Raw genomic sequence first — 14,194 nt, 5'->3', positions numbered from 1 at the left:
ATTCATAGTATATTTACTATAATAATTATCTACTTTTAATTTTTGATAACTATGGAAAATTGATCATTATATTAATAAAATAGTAAAAAAAGTGTTATTTAACATGACTTTAATTGCCATAATGCCATATAATTTATCGTTTGTATATTATATAATATATCGTTTATATTGTATTTATCAAAACAATAATAGTGATTAACAGTTTTTTTATTTCATATTTTTGTTTATCGTATTGCCAATTTTGGTAGGTACAGCTAGCAGGATGTATGTAGATAACTTATTTTTTCCTAATCCATGTATTTACTACCTGCTTGGCTGCTTGACTTAATTTTAAGACGCAAGTAGTTTGCAGTCTTAGTTAACCGGTTTAAAAATAATTTTTTTTATACATTACACAAAATATATCATGTTTTCACTACTATTCATTTGACAATTCGTGAAATATTTAAATGAAATATGCACAGGACAATAATATTAATGTTATACCAAATTTTTAAATCATACCCTTTTTATACTATGTACCAAATATACCAATTATACCTATTAATTGTACTTTTATAATATTATGTTGTGTATTAATTTATTTGTTTTTCACTGACTCAGCCCTATAAAATGTACTTACTACACCAATATAATACTGATTTCTTCTTTGAATAAATAAATATTTAAATTAACATTTATTACAGCAAAAAGCTTTTGTAGGTAAATTTTGTAATACCTAACTTTTTATGCATTAAAAGATCATTTAACATTTTCAAGGTGAGAATTGAATATTTGATTGGTCTGTTTTTTTATTCATACAAGAATGGAAATTATTATGAACCAAATGACCTATTGACGGTTATCAAAAATAAAACGAACCAAATACTCAAATAGCCATATATACCTATAGCCTTTTGGTATAAAATTTTAAAATTTAGTGATAAATACTTTGTATAGAGTATAAAATATCTACTGTCACTTTTTTAGGTCGTACAAAAAATGAAGTGTTATTTTTTTAATAATATAAATAAATCATTTCGTAATAGTGTATACACCATACATAATAATAAAGCTATAAACCAATACTACACATACGCTATAAAGTATAAATGCATTATACATATAACACACCGAAACAATGAAAACAAAAAACAGCATACATTTAAACGTTATTGAAATTAATTAAAATTTCAATGCCAAGGTTAGATAATAACACAAATGCCATTGTATAGTTATATGCATCAACAATAGGTACCAATATTAATAATTTTTAACTTCGTTAAACAGGCGTACGAGAAAATAGATACTTAATTGAATGACTATATTTCCACGTAGATACGTTTAGATTACTTAAATTTTATTTCTTATCATTAGGGAGCGGATTTGTATATATTTGCATATTTTTCTGCGTAATTATATTGTATTATGCTAAGTACGTTTCTATTATTATGAATTTAAATATTTTTTAATGCATAATTTTGCATATTTTGACATTTTTTAATATTTAGTGTACCTATTTATATTCTATGATTTTAAGGTCATATTATTTCGATCATTTAAACACTTTTGGACTTTTGTTACAAAACATGTATTTTGAAATAAATTTATCGACAGATTTTAAAGAGAAATGATTTATATATTTATAAATGTTTTTGAATTTAAATAGTCAAATTCAAAAAAACGCTTTTGTCCTCTAGAAACTATTATAAATAAATGTAGGTACATCAGCGGTAAATTGTCCAAGAAGGCAATTGGACGATCGTCTCCCAGGCACTCACATCTCAATAAATCGTGACATTATTTTAAAAATTAGACATAGGTAGGTGCATATTATACTGTAAGCGTACGCAATAATGTCTTCACGGACTTATAAATTTCCTACAACTCATAATGCTCGTTATAAAAATAATATAATTTTATATTTTCATGAGGAGTATTCAAATTACCTCACCAAAAACCAATATAAAATTTAATATCAACACTCTAATAATTCTATTATTCTTAAATAATTCTTAACGTAAGTGATAAGTATATTTATGATACAGATATACTGAATACAGTATTATATTATAATATAATATATGCACGCAAAATTGGTACCTATATACTTATATTGGAACTGTAATTTTAATTACTAAACTTAAATTTCCTTCCTAAAAAACTTGGACGCTACGAGAACATAATACTTTAATTATTAAAAACTAGCTCACCTTTTTTAATTATTTATACTTTATTTGAGGAACACGGTATGTCTCAAACTTTAAACGTATGTCGTTCATTTATAATATTCTTGCTAAATATTAATTGTTAAATAAAACCAAATTTAAATATATTGATTTGCCACTGAACTATTAAGGGCAAAAAAGACTTTTAGGGCATCATAGTGTCATATTTTAATTTGTATTTAAATTAAACTAAACAAAATAAAATAACACTATCGTACATCCTGACATTCAAATTTGCACGAAAATGATCAATAAAAAGCTAATTACGTGATAGCAATTATATGACTATTACATCTCGTAAATATTTGTTTATAAATTAACTTACATAATTTATATTTGCCAAGCTTAAAAACACGATAAACGCTGTATAATATATCGTAAATAAATATAATATTTATATTATTTCAATAATTAGATTAATGAATACAGAACACCAACAATATAGTTAGCCAACTTATAAAAATAAAAGTGGTTATACTAAACGTAAATTTAAGTCAGAAAATGTTATCTTACCATGGAACTCGACTTTGAAATTACTAGAATCTATTTGTAATCCAACGACCCCATTGAGTTTTTTTTCTTGTATACCAACTTCTGATTCAAAGCTAAATGTCTTGTAATAAAAAAACGGGGTGAGCGTGGTCACCGAACCGCTGTAAATGGTTTCAGTCTTTGTGCTGTTAATTTTCCCAGTTAACCCCAACGATATTACGTATTTTGGATTTATCTATACAAAGTAAAATAAATATTTATCGTAACAAATATCGAGTAATTAATATAGTTTCAAATGATATGAAAAAATCAAAAGCAAAAGTGTACATTATTTGAATTTAATAAAATATAACCTGCAGTAAGACAGTGGTGTTGAAACTGTTTGTACCATAATTGTGGTTGATATATATGCGAATAGCATTAAGATCTTGCAGTGAACTGTTAACAGCCGTATTAAACGAAAATCCAAAATCTTCGTCTAGCGTCTGGTAACCGGATTGTACATCAAAGTCCAAGTATTGGGTTCCTTGCCACATTACACTACCGTTTGTGTGCAAGTTTTGCGGTCCAATCATAACGCTATAACATCAATATAGTACATTATACACAGGAAGATACATCGTTTACTAGTGATTGATATTGAATTTTGAACGGTTTAATTATTTTAAGATAAACCCAAACATGTAGAAAAGTTTTTGATACAAATTACATACATAATATAATGTAAAATGGTACCTATATATAATTGACTCAAATTGCGGCGTTGTGATTAATAAGAAAACATTTTGTCTTGAAGTCAAAACTAAATTTATTTAAATTTTTTCGAAAAATTATTTTTACTATAATTATACTAATTTTAAGAAATAGTTAAAAGTTCAGTATTTTATGCAGTTCTATAACTATTATAAAATATACAAGAGTTCTCAATATACTCAATGTATGAGACCTGAAACATTATTCCTAGACAACATAAATTCAAAGAAATAGGTTCATCAGATTTTTATTATTTTTATTTTGTTATATTTTATTAAAAACAATCATGATAAATTATATTAGATTTTATTCTAGCTTATAAAATATGAAATCGCATTACCTTTGTTCATACATTGTTTTCACCCAATTTTCGAATGGTGTGAGCATCTTGCAACCAATATATCCACTTCCTTTTGATAGGAAATCGTTTTTCAATATTAACGAGAAGTCAATTTTTGACACAGGATCCCATTCGATTGTACTCAATATAAAATAATGTTGCCCTGTGTGCAATTTATAGTTATTAAAAACAAATTGACACCTCTGCTACGTGCTCTGATATCTTATATATTAAATATAGTACATATAAGTATCCAAACGTAGATCCTGATAATCAAATATTTATAATGGATACTATTAAATAAAATTCATAAACAAGTGCGTTAGAGACGTTAAAGTAGAAAATGATCAAATACGGATCAGTAACTTTAGGTATAAATAAGTGAAGGGTAAAACCACATATCGTATGGTGAACAAACAAACAACACCTATACACAGATTTAATGACAATGGTCATAACGTAGCAAATTTTAGACCAAAAATTATCGATAATAACGGAGCAACCTTTCTTGGAATTCTGACCGCATCGACAATATTATATTATATTAAAATTATATCATAATACGTATTTGTATCGTCTCAGGGTCACATATAGTGTCATCGCACGTACGCTTATGGTTCAACAGGAAATCATCGATTTATGATTGACACAAATGCGTAGGAAGAGCGGGTACGCGTGCACTGACTAGCAGGGATCTGCCAGTACCGCGGTAATCTCTGGACGATATTATAATATAAGGGGATCCCGAATAGGCACATTTTATACATGATTTACCAGAGTTGGAGCGAGCACTTTCACGTCACCCAGTTTCATATTTATGTATCCTGGACTTAGAATATTTTTCATAGTTTAATTTATTTAATTATTTGAACTTAAAATAATTTTGCAATTTTGCAATAAAAAACACTTAGAAATATTTCATCGGCATTTAAACTATTTCAACATCTCTTCATACTACATCTCTACGGTTTCTCATATGTGGCACGCTACGCCTCATAATAACAAATGTTATCATATTATTATTGAAAAATAAAGTAAACCTATTATGTAAGTATATATGGTATATATGTATTAATATTAACTGTAAGTTTATTATTATAATAATTACAACAATCACAAAACTGAACTGGTAAATTAAGCATTTCTTATAATTGTTACTATTATATTCATACCCATATAACTCAATTCTAAATCAACGTTCACTGTTCGACCAGGATATTCTATCACCATCAAACCAAGAAATTGTTCACCGTCGACGATCTCGCTCGTATTCGTTTTGAAGGTGACTGAAAATTTTTGATCAGGATCTCGATTGGCGTCCCATTTTATTTCAAAAATTGTATGGGAGTTCCATTCTTTAGCAAATCCTTTACCGTAAATTGATATGTCCCTGTACCTAGATCATGCCATTAACACAAATCGTTTGATGATTAACTAATACATATGTAATGTCAATAAAACAGGGAAAAAATGGCCACATTTTAAAAACAAATATTTTTTTTTATATTTTTTTAGTCAATAGTTTTAACCTTTGCACTACCCGTTTCATTTCCAATTAGTTATCCATTGAAATATTTTTAAATATCATGATACAACATACTGATATAGAACTAAACAGAACAGTCTTTAAATGGTGGTAAAAGAGGTCGTCGACAATCTTATACCTACTCTATAGATTTATGCATTTTTTTAATTTTTAATAGTTAATTTTTTATGTAAGTTAAATTGAATTGTTTCTAATTAAATTAATATTAATAAAATTATACATTAACTAATAATAATACGTAATAATTAGTAATAATTACTAATGGTAAGTTAAATGATTACATTTTGTTAATTTAATAAGTGGTTAAAATTGTCTGTATTTAACCTCTTAACGGGACGTCGTACCCATATAATTCTCATCGTAATAACGCTCAACAGCCAATTTTATGTTCTGAATAATTAATTTTACTTTATTGTTTTTTACATTAAAATAATTTCTTCTAATCACCAAACTTGAAGTTAAGAATATTATTTAAGACTTTTTTAGATTTCATTAATTTAAAAGCAAATTATGTTTCTTTTAAATTAAAAATAAATTTTCATTTTTAAAATGCTCACAACTTATTTTGAAATTAAAATATCAACAAGAAAAAATACACCAGACACTAAATAGTTGTAGGTAATCACCGATTCATTATAGTATTAAAATAGCAAAATAAAATTAATTATTCTAATAGTACATACAATTTGCCATATTTTATGCGTTAGTAAGACGAAGATTTAGTTCGCTAATGTAAGTAAAAATGTTATTAAAAAAAAAAAAATCAACCCAAACAATATTAAAGTTTGATCAAATCTGAACCTAGAAATTAATATTGAGGCGGTCGGAGGTATAAAAAACATAGATAATAGTTATTATTAATCATTATTAGATTATCATACTGGTCCAAGTGCATGTCTAGCGTTATTTCGTGATGTTTCAAATCGATCAGATTTGACACCGAATACGTGCTCGTGTTTAATTTCAGTTCACCGTATGATTCGTACTGCAACAAATTAGAACGAGCCAAATGCCTCAAGAGTATAGCGTGCTTTGTATTGTTGTGGTCCACCTGTATATACAACATATGAAAAATACAATAAGTAAATTTAATGTGTTTAAATAGTCGTTTAAGGGTTTTTTCGATTTGATCTGTGTGCTCAACATAATAATAATAGGCAGCACCCAGATCAGATCTTAGTTGGTATTATACTGACCCATGATTCCATTCTGTATTCCTCATCCGATACGTAGATTTTCCCCATGAACACTATGTCGTTAAACAAGTGAGATTTTATTAAAAGTTTAAGCGTATGACTCGTTAGGTAATACGAGGAGTGGTCCTGATACAGCCCTCTTGCAGTTACGTTTTGTCCTCCAATCCAAGTTCCCGCAAAATCGATCTAGACAAATTAATAATTATCAATGTACAAATTTAATGATATTCTAAACAATATATTTCATTTATCAATCAATATATAATATACACGATGATTTTATCAAGCTGGAAAAATTATGACAAGTAACAATTAATAAAATATACAAATATAATATTTAAATTATTACAATTTAGCGTTTATCATCATCGTACTTTATATTTCTTGTATATTATAAATCATAATACAATATGATATTAAATAAAATAAATTAAGTAAAAAATGTTGTACCTAATAGAATAAATTATATGAAAATTATTTTAATTACTTAAAGACGACAAGTATTGACAATATTGACGTAATACATTTTTGATTAAAATAATAAAATCAGTTAAAATAGGTACATTATTATTTAATATAATTAATACTGATGTTGTAGGTGACTGGTATTTCTATTTTAATTTACATAATATCATAAAATTAATTAATTGTAAGTTAGATAATAATATTCTAAAATTAAAATCAAGTAATTATTGTAAAATATTAAAATCAAAAAACACAATTAATAATATTTTATACCTAACCTAACCTGGACATTATTTCTGTTTTAAGCTATCTATTACAATAGTATTTTGATAAAATAATCATCGATAAAATCACACTTACGTCATATTCGTTCATGACTTTTTCTCTGACTACTATGTGTACGTCCAAAGGGAATTTTCCAGATGGTATTGTCAATTTAAATCTTGTATCTACGTTTAGTAATATACTCGGAGGCATAAGAATATCAAGTTTGGCCGTAATATTTTTATCTGTGCACATCATGTAAATATCATGTAAATTTATTAATAACGCGTTGAATACACATTTGAATAACGTTTAAGTAAGAAAAAATTAAATAAAACACAATTGGATATATACCTGGCGCATACTGTACAATAACTGCGGTGTTGGACAGGGTTTGCGTGTCCTGATGGTTTGTTATGAACTTAAATAAAATGTTGTCCGCCACTTTAGTAACGAATAAATTTATATTTATTTTGTTACCCGAATAATATTTGATTTGAGTGAATCCGAATTCGATGTGTAACTTTTTACTTTTGTCCTTTAGACTAGGATAGTTAATGAAATCGATACGACATTCTGTGTGACCTTGTGCTTTCTGAAAAAAAAAAGAAGAAAATATTTTCTGGTTAACCAATTTAATGAGCTATGATTTGTACAACAATTAAATTTAATTAAGCCACAATATGATAAAGTAAATAATAAAATTTAACTATTAAAAGAAATATCTGTATAAAATAATAATATTATCTATCTATGAGTATTTTTCGATCATATTAATCAATAAAAAGTGCTAAAAGTGTAAAAAAGTATAAAATAAATTTAAAATCTAAATAGGTAAGGCGAACAATTTATAGATATACTGCAATATATACTATATATCTATATTTTTTTACCATCTTTTGTATAAAAAATTAAATATTTTTCTGTGAAAAAAAGATACAGGATGGTAAAATAAAACTTCATATGACATAATGTAACTCTTTTATAATTTATAGACTTCTTACTTCTTAGTCTACTCATTTATTTCTCGAATTACATTTTCAACATGACAATGTAATGCCAATATAATATAAGCATAGGTCATACATACATAAAAACATAGGTGTTTCAAAATGAAATACCTTATTGAAGGAAGTCGAAAGCTATTTATTAAATGGCAAAAATATAGACAATTCCTATTTTAGTTAGGTGGCGTAGCTGCCGCTACTGTATGAAAAAAATATAATCAAACCATTGCAACGATCAAAACGAATTGACAGAAAAAAACCATAACACGAATTGTACAGTCAGTTTTTGATGGTTTTTATTATTACTATTATTTGAAATAGAAAAACTTTATTTAGGTCACATATTGGACTCGGATTTTTGAATTAACTTTAAATAACTCCAAAAAATATATCTTGAAATACTCAACAATTTGTCATATAGGTGCCTATAAAAGTTTACTACAATATCTAAAAATTGAGTTTTAAAAATTGAAGTTCAATTTATTTATTTACTTTTTTATTAGTCAACATATTAAACACGTTTTTACAATTTTTTTCATTATAATTTGCAATCAATTAATAAAATGTTCAATTGTATCGAAGTTGTACCTATTCTCTCGTACAATTATCAACAAATATTTATAATTTACTATTATGAATTTCGTTTAGAAAATGTTTGATATTCCAAGAATTCATTCCAACTCATATTTGAATGGTATTTTGCAAATCAAGTGGGTACTGGACTATAAACTGCAAGTCTGTATAAAATGCATGTACAATGTACGTTTTATATTAAATACGTATTTGAGGTATACAAATAAAATATATGAAATTCGGTCAAAAAGTTATTAATATAGGAGATAAGATTATATTAGTTCCTGTAAGTAGGTATCTACTATTTTATTAAAATTAATAATGTTACATAACATAAAGTACATCCATATTTTTATTCACTTCAGAGACGATTTGAACATATATAAGATCAGAGCGAATCCCTGGTCAAAATTGAGGGTGGGTGGTCGGTTGGTTATCAATCATCATTAATAATATTGAATTTGTTTGAAATAGCTATACCTAACTTATTATTTATCCTGAGATATTTTAATATTTGTTAATCTATATTATGAGTAAATGATATATATTAATACACTATAATATTTAAGTATTAGTACTAATAAGTAATAGCACAATCAAACTGATTTTTTATTAAGTAAAATATCAAATTTGTAAAGTGGTGGTTGGGTGATATATTTTAGGCTTGCCTCGGTCAAATAGAATTTTCAAACCGCCACTGATTCACTTATAAACCAGATTGTAATACCTGGTATATGGCAGAAGTTTGATGGTTGATGTGTGGATAAGCTGATGACTCTAATTGCATGGTTCCTTGTAATGATGATAAGGCTTTTGTTGACCGATCACTGATTTTCACTTCCAGTTTTATCGTGTCTAAAGTTATAGCTTTATCAAACGTATATTCGAATATCAAATTTAATGCTGTCGACGCATCGTTTATTTTAATGTAACCGACAATTGTAGAATCAAACTTGGTAGTTTTGAATGTCAGATTGATATCGCACTGAGAGATTCCTTTTTTTTCAACCCATTTGTATTGACCTACGATTGGATAACAATTATATGATCATTTTATTATTTAAGTCATTATATTATATATTAAAAAATATTATAGATAGTAAGTTATAAAAAAAAAATACTAAAAATAATAGTAAAAACCACCTTCAAGTTCAGCAATTCGCCTTGTGTTTATGTCAAGGTATAATTTTGGTAAATATAAACGACCATATTTTTCATTTTCGATTTTGAGTTCCATGAACAGATCAAGATGTCTCACATCGTTGATATCTAGTGTAAACGTCATCAACTTGTGCAACGGAGAATTTCTATACAAACCTAAAAACATCATATCAAAATATTATAATAAGTAACCCTTTGAAAAAACTACAGAAACGGTACCTAAGGCTTGTAGCTGAATGGTTTTTCCATGAACTATTAAAGTGAAATTTTGCGTTTGAGTGTCCATTTCTAAAAGTGCTTTCAAGTAATGTTTAACTTGAGATCCAGGTGTTTCATATATAAGGCTGATGGAAGAGTTTTTCTATAGCGAAACATTAGCAAATACTCATTTTATTTTTAATATTAAAAACTATATAATATATAGGTGTCTACGCAGGAAAATCGCATTCACTTACTTTGCCAGTGAGCCATTTGTATTCGATTACATATTTGTTGACTTTTACATCCGATTTAAGAAGAAAAATGTTCAACCTCAATGGCCCATTAAATATTACCATAGGTGATTTGATTATTTCAGTAACGTTTGGTAACCGATAATTAGTGTATAATTTAAGACCCATCATCTCTTCAAGAACGGGCAAACTATAAGATAATGTAGAGGGTGCCATGGAATTTCGATTTGGATTAACATCGACATCTAATTTATGATCTTCTAAAAACAGCTCAGATCTGTCACAATATAAAACAAAATTAGTAAATGAAACGTTATGAAGATGAAACATTTTTAGTATGCATTAAAAATATCTAAGTCCACTATTTAAATATTATTACAATTTATATTTAATTAAGTGTACTTAAAACACTTAAATCAAAACTGTAAATATAAGATTTTTATGTAATAAAAATCTAAATCAATAGAATATTATGTACTGAAATAATACAAGTTGTTAAATAAGTATATAATGTTGTCTATTTAGAAATAAAAAAATTAAGAAATAAATACAAAATATATTAACACTTATAACCAGTGGCAAATTCTCCAGGCATGCTCAGCATGCGCCGCATGCTTAGAAATAAAAACGTTATTAATCAAAATACAAAAATTATTTTATAATCAATAATATATTATGTATTTTACAAGAAATATAATGTGTTACATTAATTCATTTATTTCTGTTATACCTAATTAGATATCTGTGTTTATCTTTATTCTAACATTTAATGACAGAACATGCGATAGATGTGTGCACAAGCTATACGACCCTTATAAATTATCGTATATAAAAAAAATCAGTTACTCCGAGACCCCCTCTACTAGCTGCCACGTATTAATCACCCGGGACATGCTCATACTGTTGCGCTTCTTCAACGTAATTTATAAAATTTACGTGTACGAGTAAATGGCAATTTTTTTTCATTTAGTAAAAAGAGTTAGTCAAGTCTCAATTACAATTATTAAAGTATTATTTAAATAAGTGCTATTGTATATAATATATATATTAAATTAAAGTCTTATTTATAAATTAATACAAACTTGTATATTATTTATTAGTTATAAATTAAATAGAACTACCTATAATACATTATGATAAATGAGCATGCCTATACATCAGAGTCAGTATTCGCCACTGCTTATAACATAAATCAAAATATTATTTAAGTGCGTAGCTCGTTTACAACAAATATTGTATTTACATTGTAGGTAAATATTTTACAGTTGGAACATCCATACGTACTCAATGCTAATAATATCGGATCTGATCTTAGGCAAATCAAATACCAAATTCACGAATTTGTATCCTTTAACCTCTGTAGTTCCTTCAAATGCAGTTGAAGTATACAACTTTGATTTAACTGTGGCCTGAGTTGTTTCATAATGAAGGTCCATAGTCATTGATCCCTCCAAATTCAAAGCTAGACTGCACATATTTTGTAGATATAAGTAGATATTTTATTCAAAGTTAATATACGGAATATTGTATTTGTATTCCGTACATAACATACTAGAATAGTATTATAAAAAAGAAACTATAATATTACATAAAAGGTACTAAAATATGATGTATTTCATATAATTTTGTTAAAAACTTAATGAAAATATATTTTAATAAATCTCTCTTGTTTCAGACAAATTTATCATGCGTATTTTAAAAACTAGCACCCTCAAAGTATGCTGTATAAAACTAAACTAACTATTAATGTTCAAACAGCAATTTTCATTTAAAATTCTGAAACAGAATAATTATTGTTTTGGAAATGTTGATGCGTTGTTCGATGATAATGGATTCTTTGAAATAAACAGCACTTTGCAATTTAGGTATAGGTACTTTCAAAATTACACTGCAATTTATTAAAAAGACATAAAACATATGCGCGATATGTACACGCTTAATTTCTGTCCGTAAATCAAGATGGCACTATGGGACGTTATAATATATATTTTCTACAAAACATGTTAAAATTTGTAAATGTAATATAGTTTATAAATTATTATATAGAAATTGTTTTTGTAATACATATATTATTATAAAGATATGTAACAACACACCAAAGTTAAACGAAAATAATTTAGTTATTTAATGTGAATAATAACGGGGATACTATATGATGAGTTTTCTTCGTTCGCAAAAAACAAATATAAATTAAAACCAAGATAATAATATTATTATTATACTTTTCTTAAATTTTAATTTACCTTGGATACAATTTGGTTAACAATTTAAACTCTCCAAAGTTTTTGAAAGCATCTGCGTTTATGTAACTTGACATGTTTAAGTTTACTACGGAAGTACCTACGGCGTCTAATATCAAAGGCATGCCAATTCCAGTAGGTACAACGTATTTTAAGTCCATAAACATCGCGGATTGGTCGTATTTAAATTCCTGATAAAAAGTATAAAGTACAATACTAGTTGGCTTATGCTAAAAAGTTAAAATATCGTGGAAATATTTACTCGTCCGTTCATGAAACTTTTCATAATATTGTATACATCAAAAGAACGGATCACTTTGTTGATTTCGTCTACACCATTAAGACGCAAAAATTTTACTTCATTTCCAAATACTTTAATCGCCAAGGATATCTATAGGAGAAATAAAATAAGAATCCACATAGGTTAATCGCTTTTAAGGATTTATTTAGAAAAAGTTTAATACTAATCTCATTAAAAATCGATATTGTACTATAGTATTTTTCAGATTAAATTATCACTGACCTTTGGTGGAGGTACATTGTCTATAACGACATTTGGCAGTTCGTTAATCCTACCCTTGAGGGTGTCCGGCATTAAACTTCGCACAAAACGTAAAACATCCAATCCTTTTTTTACACGTTCAGAGCTAAATACACCTCCGGGCTTAAATAATGCTTCTATGTAGTTTTCAAAGCCTTCGGCATATACTTCTACCTAATATGTTTGACAATCATTAAATTATTATAATCATTTTTATTTTTATTTTTAATAATTTTGTGTATTAAAATATATCGATCAATACACGTCAGTTAAAATTATTTTTTTTATAATATAAAATAAAACTCTTTTAAATACCTATATCCTACATATTCAAATTAGGTATTATTATTTATCATCCAAAATCAAAACTAATGAACTAATCCTTAATCAAACTGATAAAATGAAAAATATATAATAATCAAATTAAAAATGTTAACTTAAATTACTATGAAATCGATAAATTATTCGATTATATTTATAATTTATTATTTTTTTTTAATTACTAATCAAACACTAACTTCAAGTATGTTTATGTATTCTCCAAACAAAGTTAACGTGATGTTCGATGTAAACGATCGAGGTATATACGATTTTGGAGAAAATATCACATTACTGTCGAAAGATCCGCCTTGATAAAATGACATTTACAACAACGATTAGTAATTATTATAATTCAAAGGGTTATAATTCAAATCTCCAAAAAAATCTTACCAACACCGTATTCGCTTAAAAAAAATGAATTTTCATAATTTCTAGAAAACTTTCGTATGTCAGTGTTAAATTTCTTATTTATATCACCAGCTAACATAGTTTGTAACTCCAAATAAAATGGTACAGATGTCTTTTTCAGGTTTTGCAAATGTGTCCAAACAAAAGAGCCGACTACGGAAAAAATGAAGGATAAAAAATAAAAAATGAGGATATTAAATATGCCTAATAAATTCTTTCACTTAATTA

The 14,194-nt window shown here is 26.5% G+C and overlaps 1 protein-coding gene across 1 annotated transcript in view; it reads right to left on the bottom strand.

Moving 5' to 3' along the window:
- Nucleotides 1–14,194, bottom strand: part of LOC114121006 (uncharacterized) — a 102,941-nt gene that overhangs the window by 73,850 nt on the left and 14,897 nt on the right. The window contains exons 14-31 of the mRNA XM_027983135.2: nucleotides 13,949–14,119; nucleotides 13,756–13,865; nucleotides 13,220–13,411; nucleotides 12,959–13,087; nucleotides 12,700–12,887; nucleotides 11,741–11,923; nucleotides 10,460–10,733; nucleotides 10,224–10,365; nucleotides 9,987–10,160; nucleotides 9,571–9,866; nucleotides 7,618–7,858; nucleotides 7,360–7,508; nucleotides 6,535–6,720; nucleotides 6,220–6,389; nucleotides 4,965–5,188; nucleotides 3,793–3,955; nucleotides 3,053–3,278; nucleotides 2,721–2,934 (exon numbers count right to left, since the gene is read on the bottom strand). Coding sequence (XP_027838936.2) covers nucleotides 2,721–2,934; nucleotides 3,053–3,278; nucleotides 3,793–3,955; nucleotides 4,965–5,188; nucleotides 6,220–6,389; nucleotides 6,535–6,720; nucleotides 7,360–7,508; nucleotides 7,618–7,858; nucleotides 9,571–9,866; nucleotides 9,987–10,160; nucleotides 10,224–10,365; nucleotides 10,460–10,733; nucleotides 11,741–11,923; nucleotides 12,700–12,887; nucleotides 12,959–13,087; nucleotides 13,220–13,411; nucleotides 13,756–13,865; nucleotides 13,949–14,119 — 3,432 coding nt within the window. The remainder of the gene's footprint in view (nucleotides 1–2,720; nucleotides 2,935–3,052; nucleotides 3,279–3,792; nucleotides 3,956–4,964; nucleotides 5,189–6,219; nucleotides 6,390–6,534; nucleotides 6,721–7,359; nucleotides 7,509–7,617; nucleotides 7,859–9,570; nucleotides 9,867–9,986; nucleotides 10,161–10,223; nucleotides 10,366–10,459; nucleotides 10,734–11,740; nucleotides 11,924–12,699; nucleotides 12,888–12,958; nucleotides 13,088–13,219; nucleotides 13,412–13,755; nucleotides 13,866–13,948; nucleotides 14,120–14,194) is intronic.

This window comes from Aphis gossypii, chromosome X (genome assembly GCF_020184175.1).
Source record: "Aphis gossypii isolate Hap1 chromosome X, ASM2018417v2, whole genome shotgun sequence".
Taxonomy (NCBI): domain Eukaryota; kingdom Metazoa; phylum Arthropoda; class Insecta; order Hemiptera; family Aphididae; genus Aphis; species Aphis gossypii.
This window is presented reverse-complemented; position numbering and strand designations above follow the sequence as displayed.